This window comes from Pristis pectinata, chromosome 6 (genome assembly GCF_009764475.1).
Source record: "Pristis pectinata isolate sPriPec2 chromosome 6, sPriPec2.1.pri, whole genome shotgun sequence".
Taxonomy (NCBI): domain Eukaryota; kingdom Metazoa; phylum Chordata; class Chondrichthyes; order Rhinopristiformes; family Pristidae; genus Pristis; species Pristis pectinata.
In genome coordinates this window covers 125,256-139,533 of record NC_067410.1, presented here as the reverse complement: position 1 = coordinate 139,533, position 14,278 = coordinate 125,256, and the positions used below count along the sequence as shown (strand labels likewise).

Sequence of the window (14,278 nt, the reverse complement as noted above, 5' to 3'; positions counted from 1 at the left end):
TCTACTCCTTTCCTAACCAAATACCTGTCCAAATGCCTTTTAAAGGTTGTAATTGTATCTGCCTCCACTAGCTCCTTTGGCAGCTCATTCCAGATATTCACCAACCTCTGTGTGAAAAACTTACCCTCAGATCTCCTTTAAATTTCTCTCCACACACCTTAAACCTATGCCCTTTGGTATTAGACTCCACTACCCTCGGAAAAAAGGTCTGACTATGGTCTTAGGGAGCATTGACAAACAAAGGGACCTTAGAGTACAAATCTAGAGATCCTTGAAGGTGGCAATGCAAGTAGATAATGTGGTTAGGAAGGGATACAGGATACTGGCTTGATTAAATCGGGGCATTGAATACAAAAGCAGGGAGGTACAGTGGCATGCAGAAGTTTGGCACCCCGGTCAAAATTTCTGTTACTGTGAATAGTTAAGTGAGTAGAAGATGAACTGATCTCCAGAAGTCAAAGTTAAAGATGAAACATTCTTTTCAACATTTTAACCAAGATTAGTGTATTATTTTTGTTTTGTACAATTTTAGAAGTGGAAAAAAAGGAAAGGAGCACCATGCAAAGGTTTGGGCACCCCAAGAGGTTTGAGCTCTCAAATAACTTTTACCAAGGTCTCAGACCTTCATTGGCTTGTTACGGCTATGACTTGTTCATAGTCATTGTTAGGAAGGCCAGGTGATGCAAATTTCAAAGGTTTATAAATACCCTGACTCCTCAAACCTTGACCCAACAATCAGCAGCTGCCTAGCACTCTGAAAATTAAAATAAATGATGCCCACAAAACAGGAGAAGGCTATAAGAAGATAGCAAAGCGTTTTCAGGTAGCCGTTTCCTCAGTTCGTAATGTAATTAAGAAATGGCAGTTAACAGGAACGGTGGAGGTCAAGTTGAGGTCTGGAAGACCAAGAAAACTTTCCAAGAGAACTGCTCGTAGGATTCCTAGAAAGGCAAATCAAAACCCCTGTTTGACTGCAAAAGACCTTCAGGAAGATTTAGCAGACTCTGGAGTGGTGGTGCACTGTTCTACTGTGCAGCGACACCTGCACAAATATGACCTTCATGGAAGAGTCATCAGAAGAAAACCTTTCCTGTGTCCTCACCACAAAATTCAGCATCAGAAGTTTGCAAAGGAACATCTAAACAAGCCTGATGCATTTCGGAAATAAGTCCTGTGGACTGATGAAGTTAAAATAGAACTTTTTGGCCGCAATGAGCAAAGGTATGTTTGGAGAAAAAAGGGTGCAGAATTTCATGAAAAGAACACCTCTCCAACTGTTAAGCACAGGGGTGGATTGATCATGTTTTGGGCTTGTGTTGCAGCCGGTGGCACGGGGAACATTTCACTGGTAGAGGGAAGAATGAATTCAACTAAATACCAGCAAATTCTGGAAGCAAACATCACACTGTCTGTGAAAAAAAAAGCTGAAGATGAAAAGAGGATGGCTTCTACAACAGGATAACGATCCTAAACACACCTCAAAATCCACAACAGACTACCTCAAGAGGAACAAACTGAAGGTTTTGCCATGGCCCTCACAGTCCCCCGACCTAAACATCATCGAAAATCTGTGGATAGACCTCAAAAGAGCAGTGCATGCAAGACTGCCCAAGAATCTCTCAGAACTAGAAGCCTTTTGCAAGGAAGAATGGGCGAAAATCCTCCAAACAAGAATTGAAAGACTCTTAGCTGGCTACAGAAAGCGTTTACAAGCTGTGAAACTTGCCAAGGGGTATTACTAAGTACTGACCATGCAGGGTGCCCAAACTTTTGCTTTGGGCCCTTTTCCTCTTCTGTTATTTTGAAACTGTAAAAGATGGAAATAAAAAAAGTAATCTTGCTTAAAATATTAAAGAAATGTGTCATCTTTAACTTTATGCCTTTTGGAAATTGGGTCATCTTTTACTCGATTAGCTGTTCACAGTAACAGAAATTTTGATCAGGGGTGCCCAAACTTTTGCTTGCCACTGCATATTGACTCAGGAACCTTTCCTGGACACATTTCACAAATTCCACCCCGTCCAGGCCCTTAATACTCTGGATGGCCCAGTCAATACCGGGAAAATTAAAATCTCCCACTAATGCAACCCTATTATTCTTAGAACTATGAGCAACTTCTCTACACACCTGCTCCTCAAGTTCCCGTTGACTACTGAGGGGGTCTATAATATAGCCCCACTAGAGTGACCCTCCCCTTTTTGTTTCTAAGTTCTATCCATTTGGCCTCACTGGACAATCCCCCAAGAATGTCATCTCTAAGCACTGCTGTTACTCCTTCCCTCATCAAAAAGGCAACATCCCCTCCTTGCTTACCTGTACCTCTGTCATGCCTGTGGCATCTGTATCCTGGAACATTGAGCTGCCAGTCCTGCCCTTCTCTCAGTCATGTTTCTGTTATGACTCTGATATCCCAGTCCCCAGAGCCAATCCACACTCTGAGTTCGTCCGCCTTACCTGTTAATCCTTGTGCATTGAAATAAATGCAGTTTAACTGGGTATTCCATTGCACCGCACCCCCCCCCCCCCCCCCCCGCCCTTTACTGTGCCCCTGGCTATCCTGATTACTAAACTTGCTCTCGCTGGCTAGTGCTTTATCCCATGACTTGCTCCTGCTCAGAGTCCCATACCCCCCTGCTAACTTAGTTTAAACCCTGCTGTGTAGCATTAGCAAATTTCCCTGCAAGGATATGGATCCCTCTCTCGTTCGTGCAACCCATCCCTCTTGTACAGGTCACCTCTACCCCAGAAGAGATGCCAGTGGTCCAAGAACCCGAATCCCTGCCCCCTGCACCAGCTCCTCAGCCACGCACTCATTAGGCCTATCTTTCTATTTCTGCCCTAACTAGCACATGGCACTGGGAGTAATCTGGAGATCACTACCCTTGAGGTCCTGCTTCTTAACTTCTTATTTCCTATACTCATTCTGCAGGACTGCATCCTTTGTTCTGCCTACGTTGTTTGTACCAACGTGTACAATGACCTCTGGCTGTTCGCCCTCCCCCTCAAGAATGTTCTGCACCCACTTAGAGACGTCCCTGACCCTGGCACCCGGGAGGCAACACACCATCCTGGCATCTCTTCTGCAGTCACAGAATCTCCTGTCTGTCCCCCTGACTATCGAGTCTCCTATCACTATTGCCCTGGCTTACTGCACCCTTTTCCTCTGAGCATCAGAGCCCATCACAGTACCAGAGACACCTGACTACTGCTGCTAGCCCCGGAGAGATCATTCCCCCCACCCCTCCAACAGTATCAAGAGATATACCTGTTAGTGAGGGAAATGGCCACAGGGGAACCCTGCACTGACTGCCTATTCCCCTTACTTTTCCTGGTGGTCACCCATCTATCTGAAGCCTGTACCTGGGGTGTGACCACCTCAGTAAAATTCTCATCTATGATGCCCTCAGCATCACAGATGATCTTGAGTACATCCAGATCCAGTTGCAGTTCCTTGACCTGGTTAGGAGCTGCAGCTGGGTGCACTTCCCACAGATGTAGTCATCAGGGAGACTGTGAGGTTCCCTAACTTACCACATTTCGCAGGAGGATCATTCCACTGCCCTAACTGCCATCCTGCATACACTGAATCAAATGCTAAGGATGAATAAGAAATTTTAAAAACCTTACCTGCTCCTCACCTGTGCCTTCTTGCCAAAGCCTGCCTGCCTGCCTCACTCACTCACTCACTCACTCTCACACACACACACACACACACACACATTCCATTTAATCTTACCTTCCTTTCATTGGTTAAAGTGCCCTCCAATTAGCGAATCAATGAGACTTGTCTTTTTATAAGTTTCTGCTCTCACTCTCAGCTCCCGACTCCTGTAAAAGTGAAACTTCTGTAAATACTTAATTATAATATATAAATAATTGATTAATTAATGAATTAATGCAACAAGTAATGGCAGACCTAGTGTTTCTTCATTCCACAGTTGACATCTGAAGTCTGGTTGTGGTAAACTGCTGGATGGAATTCAACATTTTTGGAGGAAGACTGAGCAAAGGCAATATAAATAAAATGATACACTATTAAAGGGGGATTTAATCAATGAAGGTTGAATGACAAGCAGAGAGAATGTATAAAAATAGCATGCTGGATGCAAAAGTAGCATACTATAGTACTGGAAATCTGATGACAGGCCTTCAACCTAGAACCTTAATTCTGTTTCTCTCTCCACAGATGCTCCCGAATTTGCTGAGTTTCCAGCATGCTAGACAATCGGCATTTGTAGATCATTTATAGATATTTGATACAAAAGCAAGGAAGTTATACTAATCCTTTATAAATGAGTGGTTAGGCCCCCGCTGGAAGAATCCATCCATTTCTAGGCTCCGCACTTTTGGAAAATAAAGCAGAGAGGGTGCAAAGGAGATTCCTTGGAAAATTCCTAGAGATGGAGAAACTTGAGAAGTTGAGGTTAATCTCAAAACAAATTTTCTCTGCATTTATTATGACTGACAGGAGGAAGTTCGTTTGGCAGCAATTGTTCTGAAGATGCTTCTAAAGCTGGTCCTACTGATTGGTGTGACCATCTCTGTCTTTGGCTATTCCTATTCTGAGCTGGCGCTGGATATCTACGGTGGATCAATGCTCAGCTCTGGACCAGGTATCATCCTCTAGGCAAGGCATATTAATCTTTGAGGTACAATTTGTGCAGCTTCACCAGAAGAGTTTCTATAGTCTTTAATTTGCTATGAACTGACAGCTCATAGAACATAGAACAATACCGCCCACAATGTTGTGCCAACCTTTTAACCTACTCTAAGATCAACCTAACCATTCCCTGCCACATACCCCTCCATTTTTCTATCATCCATGTGCCTATCTAAGAATCTCTTAAATGTCCCAAATGTATCTGCCTCTACCAGCATTGCTGGCAGTGCATTCCACGCATCCACCACTCTCTTTGTAAAAAATTTAACTCTGATATCCCCCCTGTACTTTCCTCCAATCACCTTTAAATTATACTCCCTTGTGTGAGCCATTTCCACCCTGCAAAAAAGTCTCTTGACTGCCCACTCAATCTTTGCCTCTTCTTGTACACCTCTATCAGGTCACCTCTCATCCTTCTTCACTCCAAAGAGAAAAGCCCTAGCTCACTGAACCAATCCTCGTAAGACATGCTCTCCAATCCAGGTAACATCCTGGTAAATCTCCTCTGCACCCTTTCTAAAGCTTCCACCTCCCTCCTATAGTGAGGCGACCAGAACTGAACACAATATTCTAAGTGGTTTAACCAGGGTTTTATAGAGCTGCAACATTACCCCTGATTAATGAAGGCCAATATGCCATAAGCCTTGTGCAGCAACTTTGAGGGATCTATGGACTTGGATCCCAAGATCCCTCTGTTCCTCTACACTGCTAAGAATCCTGCCATTAACCCTGTATTCTGCATCACAATACTCCAGAATTCCCTCCCTAAACTTTCTGCCTCTGCCTTGACTTCCTTCCTTGTTCTCCTTCACTCACCTCTTGACCAACCCTGTCCTCATATCTTCCTTTGTGACTTGTCAAATATTGATAATCTCTTAAAGCACCTTGTTTATGTGGAGGCGTTGGAGAGGGTGCAGAGGAGATTTACCAGGATCTTGCCTGGATTGGAGAGTATGGAATATGTGGAGAGACTAAGGGAGCTGGGGCTTTACTCATTTGAGAGTAGGAGGATGAGGGGAGACATGATAGAGGTGTACAAAATATTAAGAGGAATAGATAGAGTAGACAGCCAGCGCCTCTTTCCCAGGGCGCCAATGCTCAATACAAGAGGACATGGCTTTAAGGTAATGGGTGGGAAGTTCAAGGGAGATGTCAGAGGGAGGTTTTTCAACCAGAGTGGTTGGTGCATGGAATGCGCTGCCTGGGGTGGTGGTGGAGGCTGATGCGTTGGTCAAGTTCAAGAGATGTTAGATAAGCATATGGAGGAATTTAAGATAGAAGGATATGTGGGAGGAAAGAGTTAGATAGTCTTAGGTGTGGTTTGAAGGTCGGCACAACGTGGTGGCCCGAAGGGCCTGTATTGTGCTGTATTGTTCTATGGTTCTTTTATGGTTCTATGGTTTATTGCGCAATGTGCCTTTTAAGTGGAAGTCTATTGCAAATGTCAGTTTATTAACTTCTTAACTTCTTTAACAAGATAATGTTGTCCAACCACTGGTGAAATGAGAGCTGGAACCATTCAAGCCCTGGGCTCAGGACTAGGTCTCTTGCAGTTGTGTTGTGCCTAGCACTGACTTGATCAATCAGAAGGCATTCTTCACCCCCTAGTGTTTGTAGCAAAAGGCTATATTTTGGGAGACTGATTGGGGAAGCCATGGATTGTAATTGTTTTCTGTTTCTCACCAGGTCCAGGTCTCTTGCGTTGTTACTGTGTCTATGTGTTGCTGATAGCTGTTAATGGAGTGACAGAATGTTTCACATTTGCTGCAATGAGTAACCAAGAGATTGGCAGGTGAGTGAGAGAAGTTTTAGCACTGTCGGATTGGTCCTTAAGTTAAATAAACTTCTAGGTACATTGAGGCAAAACAACCCAAGAAAACTTAAAGAATAGGACTTGAGCATTTCTGATGGTAGTAACACAAAAGCATTGTATCCTGTGTTCTTATTCAGACTGGCCAAATCTTCCAAATCCACCTTCGCATCACCATCCAACGCTATACATTTTCCTCATCCTGACTTTGTTTCACATGTTTCTGTGCCACACAATTACACCAAAGGTTAACCTATATTAGGAGGAGCACCTAATGTGACTTCTGCTGTAGCAACTGGTTTTCATTTGGGCTAACAAAGTTGATGTAACTTCTTTGCTTCATCGTCAATAATTTTCTCTTCTTACATTTCCAACAGAGAGTAATTAAGTTACAGAGCATGGAAATGGGCCCTTCAGCTCAACCCATCCATGCTGTCCAAGTTGCCTGCATTTGGCCCATATCCCAAAAACCATTCCTGTTCATGTACCTGTCCAAGTACCTTTTAAATGTTGTAATTGTACTGCGTCTACCACTTTCTCTGACAGCTCATTCTACATACCCACCACACACTGTGGAAAAAGTTGCCCCTCAGGCCCCCTTTTAAATCTTTCCCCTCTCATCTTAAGTCTATGACCTCTAGTTTTAGACTCCGCCAACCTGGGAAAGAGACTGTCACCTTCCTTATGCCCCTCATGAGTTTATATACCACTATAAAATTTTGGTGTCATTCACAAACTTACTAATGATGCCAACTACATTCTCATTGAAATCGTTAACATAGGTGGGCCAAATGCAAGCAAATGGGATTAGCTCGGGAAGGCACCTTGGTCAGCATGGATGAGTTGGGCTGAAGGAGCTGTTTCCATGCCTAATGACTCTATGGCCTCCTGTGGCAGCTCATTCCAGGCAGCAACTACTCATTAAGTGAAAAATTTACCCTTCAAATTTCCTTTAAACCTCCTCCCTCTCACCTTAAACCTATGTCTTCTAGTTTTAGACACCCCTGCCATGGGAAACAGACTCTGGCTCTCTACACTCTCGATGCCTCTGGTACGTTTACACACCTCTATCATGTCACCTCTCAGCCTCCGTTCCAAGAAAATCAGCCCCAGCCTTTCCAACCTCTCCTTATAACTCAAGCCCTCCAGTCCAGACAACAACCCTCTTAATCTTTGCTGTGCCCTCTCTAGCTTCCGTAGTGTGGTGACCAGAACGGCACACAATACTCCAAGTGTGGCCTAACCAACGTTTGTGCAACTGTAAAATGATGTCCCAACTATTGTACGATGAAGGCGAGAATGCCATATGAGGTGATGAATGTTTCTATAGTAAATGCAAGTATGTTTCTGTGAAGTACTTTGAAGTTCACTAACATTTGGCTGTTTGATTGTAGGTATAACCTTGTGATGCTGGCCCTGTCGCTTTCATTCCTTGGCCTTTCGTTTTGCTTAACTCATTGGCAAGGAGCTGTTGGCTTCATTTTAGCAAACTGTTTGAACATGGGATTGCGAATTACACACAGTCTGCGATACATCAGTTGTTACTTCCGACCCACTGAACATCGGCCTCTCAGAGGCCTCCAGCTCTCGGCACCTTTACTCCTGGTGTACCTCGCTAGTGGAATAGTGACAGTTCTCTCACAGGTAGGTACTCGTAGAGGGGCTCGATCACAGATATCGCACCAATGCCCTGTGTCACAAGCTGCGAGCGGTCATTGGTATTGGTGTTGGTTTATTATTGTCACTTGTACTGAGGTACAGTGAAAAGCTTGTCTTACAAACCAATCATACAGGTCAATTCATTACACAGTGCAGTTACATTGAGTTGGTACAGAGTGCATTGATGCAGTACAGGTAAAAACAATAACAGTACAGAGTAAAGTGTCACAGCTACAGAGAAAGTGCAGTGCAATAAGGTGCAAGGTCAGAACAAGGTAGATCGTGAGGTCATAGTCCATCTCATTGTATAAGGGAACGGTTCAATAGTCTTATCACAGTGGGGTAGAAGCTGTCCTTAAGTCTGGTGGTACGTGCCCTCAGGCTCCTGTATCTTCTACCCAATGGAGGAGGAGAGAAGAGAGAATGTCCCGGGTGGGTGGGGTCTTTGATTATGCTGGCTGCTTCACCAAGACAACGAGAGGTAAAGACAGAGTCCAAGGAGGGGAGGCTGGTGTCCGTGATGCCCTGGGCTGTGTCCACAACTCTCTGCAGCTTCTTGCAGTCATGATACAGACACATGGGCGATTGATATGATAAAAGTGCAGGACAGAAGGTTTTTGATTCCTTGGGACTTGTTTGGGGAGGTGGGTCAGTACAAACCGTCAAATTGCATGGCTGGCTAATGTTGTCACATTGAGGTCTTGGAGTGACGTTGGGGAAGGGTTAAATCTGCTTGGAAGTGATATGGGACCCCTGTTGGAGTTTCAGAATGAAGAGACAAAGGAATGGCACTGGGAATATTAGTGAAGAGAGAGACCTTGGGATTTAAGTCCATAGTTCCCTGAAAGTGGCAACACAGGTGGATAGAGTGGTGAGCTTGCCTTTGTAGGTCAGGGCACAGAATATAAAATTTGGGATGTAATATTGCGACTTTACAAACCACTGGTTAGACCACACCTAATATTGTGTGCAATGTTCAAGCCTTCTTAAACACCCTGTCTACCTGTGTGGCCACTTTCAATGAGTCATGGACTTGCACTCCAATGTCTCCCTGCTCTTCAACAATGTTAAGCGCCATGCCCTTAAGAGTGTACTGCCTCTTGACATTAGTCCTACCAAGGTGCAACATTAATCCTGGTTAAACTCCATCTGCCATTTCTCTGCCTACATCTGCAGCTGATCTATATCACGCTGTATTTGTCGCCAGTCTTCTATACTGTTCACAACTCCACCAATCTTGGTACATCTGCAAACTTACCAACCCATCCATCGACATACTCATCCAGGACATTTATGTACATCACAAACAACAGAGGTCCCAGCACAGATCCCTGCGGAACACCTCTACTCACAGGCCTCCAGCCCGAATAAGTCCCTTCAACCACCACCCTCTGTCTTCTGCAGGCAAGCCAGTTCTAGATCCACACAGCCAATTCTCCACTGAACCCATGCATCTGAACTTCCTTGATTAACTGATTATGTGGGACCTTGTCAAATGCCTTATTGTAGTCCATATACATGACATCCACAGCTCTACCTTCATCAGTCTCTCTCGTCACCCTGTCAAAAAACTCAACCAGGTTAGTCAGACACAACTTGTCCCACTCAAAGCCATGCTGGCTTTCCCTAATCAAGCCATTGGATTCCAGATACTCGTTTATCCTATCTCAAAGAATTTTCTCCAGCAATTTCCCTGCAACTGACATGAGACTCACCAGTCCATAGTTCCCCGGATGTTCCCTTGTTCCTTTCTTAAATAGAGGAACAACATTAGCCACTCACCAGTCATCCGGGACCTCACCCATGTTCAAAGAGGACATAAAGATACTGGTCAAGGCCCCAGCAATTACCTCTCTCACCTCCCTCAGTAACCTGGGGTATATCCCATCAGGCCCAGGGACCTATCCACCTTAATACTGTGTAGGAAATCTAATACTACCTCCTCCTTGACCTCTAAATGCCCTAACATGTTTCCACCCTTAGTTCCAATTTCTGCATCCTGCATGTCCCTTTCTTGAGTAAATACTGAAGAGAAATACTCATTCAGAACCTCACTCACATCCTCTGCATCCAAACATAGATTCCCTTCTTTATCCTTAAGTGGTCCTACCCTTTCCCTCGTTATCCTCTTATTCCTGACATAGGTATACAATGCCTTTGGATTCTCCTTAATCCTACTTGCTAAGGACTTTTTATGGCCCCTCCTGGCTTTCTGAATTCTTTTCTTGAGTTCATTTCTAGCTTCTCTATGGTCCTCGCCTGCTCTGTCTGATCCTAACTTCCGCAGCTCTACATACTTGTCCTTTTTCTTCTTGATTAAGTTCATTACTTCTCTGGACATCCAAGGTTCCCTTCTTTTCCCATTCATGTCCTTCCTTCTAATCGGGACATACTTATCCTGTACTATGTGTATTTGATCCTTAAACACTTACCACAAGCTCAACATGGACTTGCCAGCAGAAAGATCTTCCCGGTTTACTCTACCTAGTTCCTGCCTTATGCCTTCATAATTAGCCCTGCTCCAATTTAAAACTCTCCCGCTAGCCCCATACCTATCTATCTATAGCTGTCCTGAAAGTTAATGACCTGTGGTCACTGTTCCCCAATTGCTCACCCACTGATCGGTGAGTCACCTGGCCAGGCTCATTACCCAACACCAGGTCCAGAATAGCCTCTCCCCTTGTTGGACTGTCAACATATTGATTTAGGAACCCCTCCTGGATACACCTAACAAATTCTGCCCCATCTAACCCCCTTGTACTAAAGAGGTCCCAATTTATATCAGGGAAGTTGGAAGTCTCCCATGACCACAACCCTGTAATTTTTACATATTTCCCTAATCTGTTTGCAAATCCATTCCTCAATGTCCCAGTGCCTATTGGGAGGTCTATAGTACACCCCCAAGAGAGTGATTGCACCCTTCCTATTCCTGAGTTCTACCCATATGTATCCAAGCCCTCCATTATGTCTCCCCGGAGTGCAGCTGATATATTATCTCCAATTAGTATTGCAACTCCTCCCCCTCTTTTACCCCCCCCCCCCCCCCCTTCTTCCTAAAACTTCAAAACCCTGGTACATCGATCACCCATTCCTGTCCCTCCCTCAACCCTCTGTAATGGCCACAACATCATAGTTCCATATACTGATCCATGCTCTAAGTTCATCACTCTTGCCCATAACACTCCGAGCATTAAAGTACAAACACTTCAAACCATTCATCCCATCACATCTGTTATTAAGAATCTGCCTAATACTACACTCCCTGACATCAGCCATCCTGCCCGTTCCTTCACTTACTGACCTGTCTTTCTGGTTCCTATCCCCCTGCGATGCTAGTTTAAACCTTCCCTAGTAGCATTAACAAACCTCCCTGCCAGGATATTGGTTCCCCTCCAGTTCAGGTGCAACCCATCCCTCTCGTACAGGTCATCCCTTACCCAGAAAAGGTTCCAATGATCCAAGAACTTGAAACCCTGCCCCCTGCACCATCTCCCCAGCCACTCATTTGTCTCTGCTATCATCCTGTTCTTTTCTTCACTAGCTCATGGCACCGGGAATAATCCGGAAATTACTACCTTGGCAGTCCTGCTCTTCAGCCTCCTTCCTAACTCATTTCGCAGGACCTCTACCCCTTTCTTGCCTGTCATTGGCCAATATGCACCACGGCCTCTGGCTGCTCATGCTCCCCCATAAGAATATTCTGCAACTGCTCAGAGACATCCAGGACCCTTGCACCCGGGAGGCAACACACCATCCTGGCGTCTCTTCAGTGGCTGCAGAATCTCCTGTCTGTCCCCCTAACTATTGAGTTCCTTATGACTATCGCTCATAGGGAAGGAAGGACTATCTCTTCCCAGTTTAGTCTGGGAAGAGATTCGACAGGCTGGGCTTGTTTTCCCTGGGGTGAAGGAGGCTGAGGGGTGACGTGGTAGAGCTGTATAGGCAAGAATAGATAGTCAAAATCTTTTTCCCTATGGTAGGGGTGTTAAAAACAGGAGGGTGTCAGTTTAAGGTGAGGAAGGAGTTTCAAAGGGGATCTGAGGGGTAAGTTTTTACCCAGAGAGTCGCTGATACCTGGAACTCACTGCCAGAGGAGGTGGTGGAATCAGATACAATCACCACACGACATTTAGACAGGCACTTGATTATATATGCAAGGCACAGGAGACCTGAAATGAACACAGAAAATGCTGGAAGCATGAGCAGGTCAGGCAGCACTTGTGGAAAGAGAACAGAGTTAATGCTTCAGGTTGAAAACCCGTCAGAACTGCGAAGAGAGAAAACAACAGATTAATGAATGTGGTTGAGAGAAAACAAAACACAGGCCATGTGAAAGCTGGAATACAGGTTTGTAAAGCTAGAGGAGGTGTCCAGCAGATCAGGTGGTGTCACTTGAGAGGGGAAAGCTGAGCAAGCCTACAGATGGATAACGACAGGAGACTGGCAGCTCTGACAGGAACAGAGAAAGTGTGTTACCTGAGCTGCTACACTTGGTCTGGCATATGGTTCATGTTCATGAACCAAGAGCAGGGGGAAACCTCCTGCTTCTCTCCTCATTGTTTTGCTGTGGCAACTGCATCTTTCTACAATGGCTTTGGTCGAAGTGACCAGAGGCGACCGATGAACTGCAAAAGGGACGGGAGGTGCTGGATGAGGCAGGCGTGAGTGCTGGGTGAGGTGGTGCACGCTTTTCACTGGGCTGTGTGCTCCCAACCAGTGAACCAGGTTCTTGATACTGCCCTAAATATTCCTTATTCACTTCGAGCAGCGGTAGGCCAGAACTTCCAGGGATCAGCAGGGATGTTACTTCAAGTGGCTGAGAGAACATTCTTGAAACTTTTATCTGGCCACTGGTAATCTCCGCCAAACTCATGGCTTCCACCTGGATCAGCCCATTTCACCTTATTGCCCTCAGCAGCTTTTAATATCCAGGAGACATGAAATTATCTGACATCTGAGTATCAGGGGGTTGGACAGGGGACATTTGTTTTCAATGAGTGATACCCACCATCATGTTTCAGTTTATTGGCTCATCACTTAGAGTTGACAAGGCAACGGAGCAAGAGTTGGGGAGTGGACAAGTCGGAGTAATATTTTTAGTTTGCAGGCGATGGGCAAATGATCTCCAACTGCGCTGTAAAATTCTCGGACACAGTGACACCGACACATTGTCTCACGCTTTCTTGTGCGTTATCTTGTTCTGTTCTCAGGTTACCTTGTGCTGTGCGCAAGGGCTGATGTTCCGCTCGCTTCACGTTCTGTTTGGGGCACTCTGTTTAATCATGATTCTTGCCACAATCTTCTTCACGGAGCCCAGGCTTGTTCAGTTCATTAGAGCTCACTTTCTCTCTCGGAACAAAACAGAAATGGTGAAATGGGACTGAAAGCAATGGAGTGGAGACTAGGGAGCAGAAACCAGGTGATGCCGGCAGCCTGCCAATCGCTGGGCGGACCCACCCCTGGGACAAGCGCTGGAGTCTGTGGCTCCACTCCCCACACCTCAATTGTACTAACCCACTGGAATAAAAACTGACCACTTGGAAATGTTCAACCTGCTTGTCTGTACAGGTGTGTATGTACACATTGTGTATGTGATGTGTACATGTGTGTGTGTACACATTGTACATGTGATAGAACCATAGAACACTACAGCATAGAAAGCGGGCCATTTGGCCCTTCTAGTCTGTGCCAAAACGTTATTCTGCTAGTCCCATTTATCTGCACCCAGTCCATAACCCTCCAGACCTCTCCTGTCCATGTATCTATCCAATTTATTCTTAAAACTTAAAACTTAAAAGTGAGCCTGCATTTACTACATCAGATGGCAGCCCAATCCACACTCTAACCACTCTTTGAATGAAGAGGTTCCCCCTAATGTTCCCCCAAACCTTTCCCCTTTCACCCTAAAGCCATGTCCTCTCGTACTTATTTCTCCTAATCTAGGTGGAAAGATTAGGAGAAATAAACACTAACTGTCTATACCCCTCATAATTTTGTAAACCTCTATCAAATCTCCCCTCATGCTTCTGCGCTGCAAGGAATAAAGTCCTAACCTGTTCAGTCTTTCCCTGTAACTCAACTCCTGAAGACCCGGCAACATTCTAGTAGATCTCCTCTGCACTCTTTCAATCTTACCGATATCCTTCCTC

At 45.1% G+C, this 14,278-nt stretch overlaps 1 protein-coding gene across 5 annotated transcripts in view; it reads left to right on the top strand.

Annotated features, from left to right (window-relative positions):
• rft1 (RFT1 homolog) overlaps positions 1 to 13,673 on the top strand; it is a 93,917-nt gene extending 80,244 nt beyond the window's left edge. For all 5 annotated transcript variants that reach the window (XM_052018440.1, XM_052018436.1, XM_052018439.1 and 2 more), the window contains 4 exons: positions 4,469 to 4,613; positions 6,347 to 6,452; positions 7,865 to 8,114; positions 13,340 to 13,673. In XM_052018440.1, coding sequence (XP_051874400.1) covers positions 4,469 to 4,613; positions 6,347 to 6,452; positions 7,865 to 8,114; positions 13,340 to 13,513 — 675 coding nt within the window. In that variant the 3' untranslated portion in view covers positions 13,514 to 13,673. The remainder of the gene's footprint in view (positions 1 to 4,468; positions 4,614 to 6,346; positions 6,453 to 7,864; positions 8,115 to 13,339) is intronic.
• Positions 13,674 to 14,278: the final 605 nt, after the last annotated feature.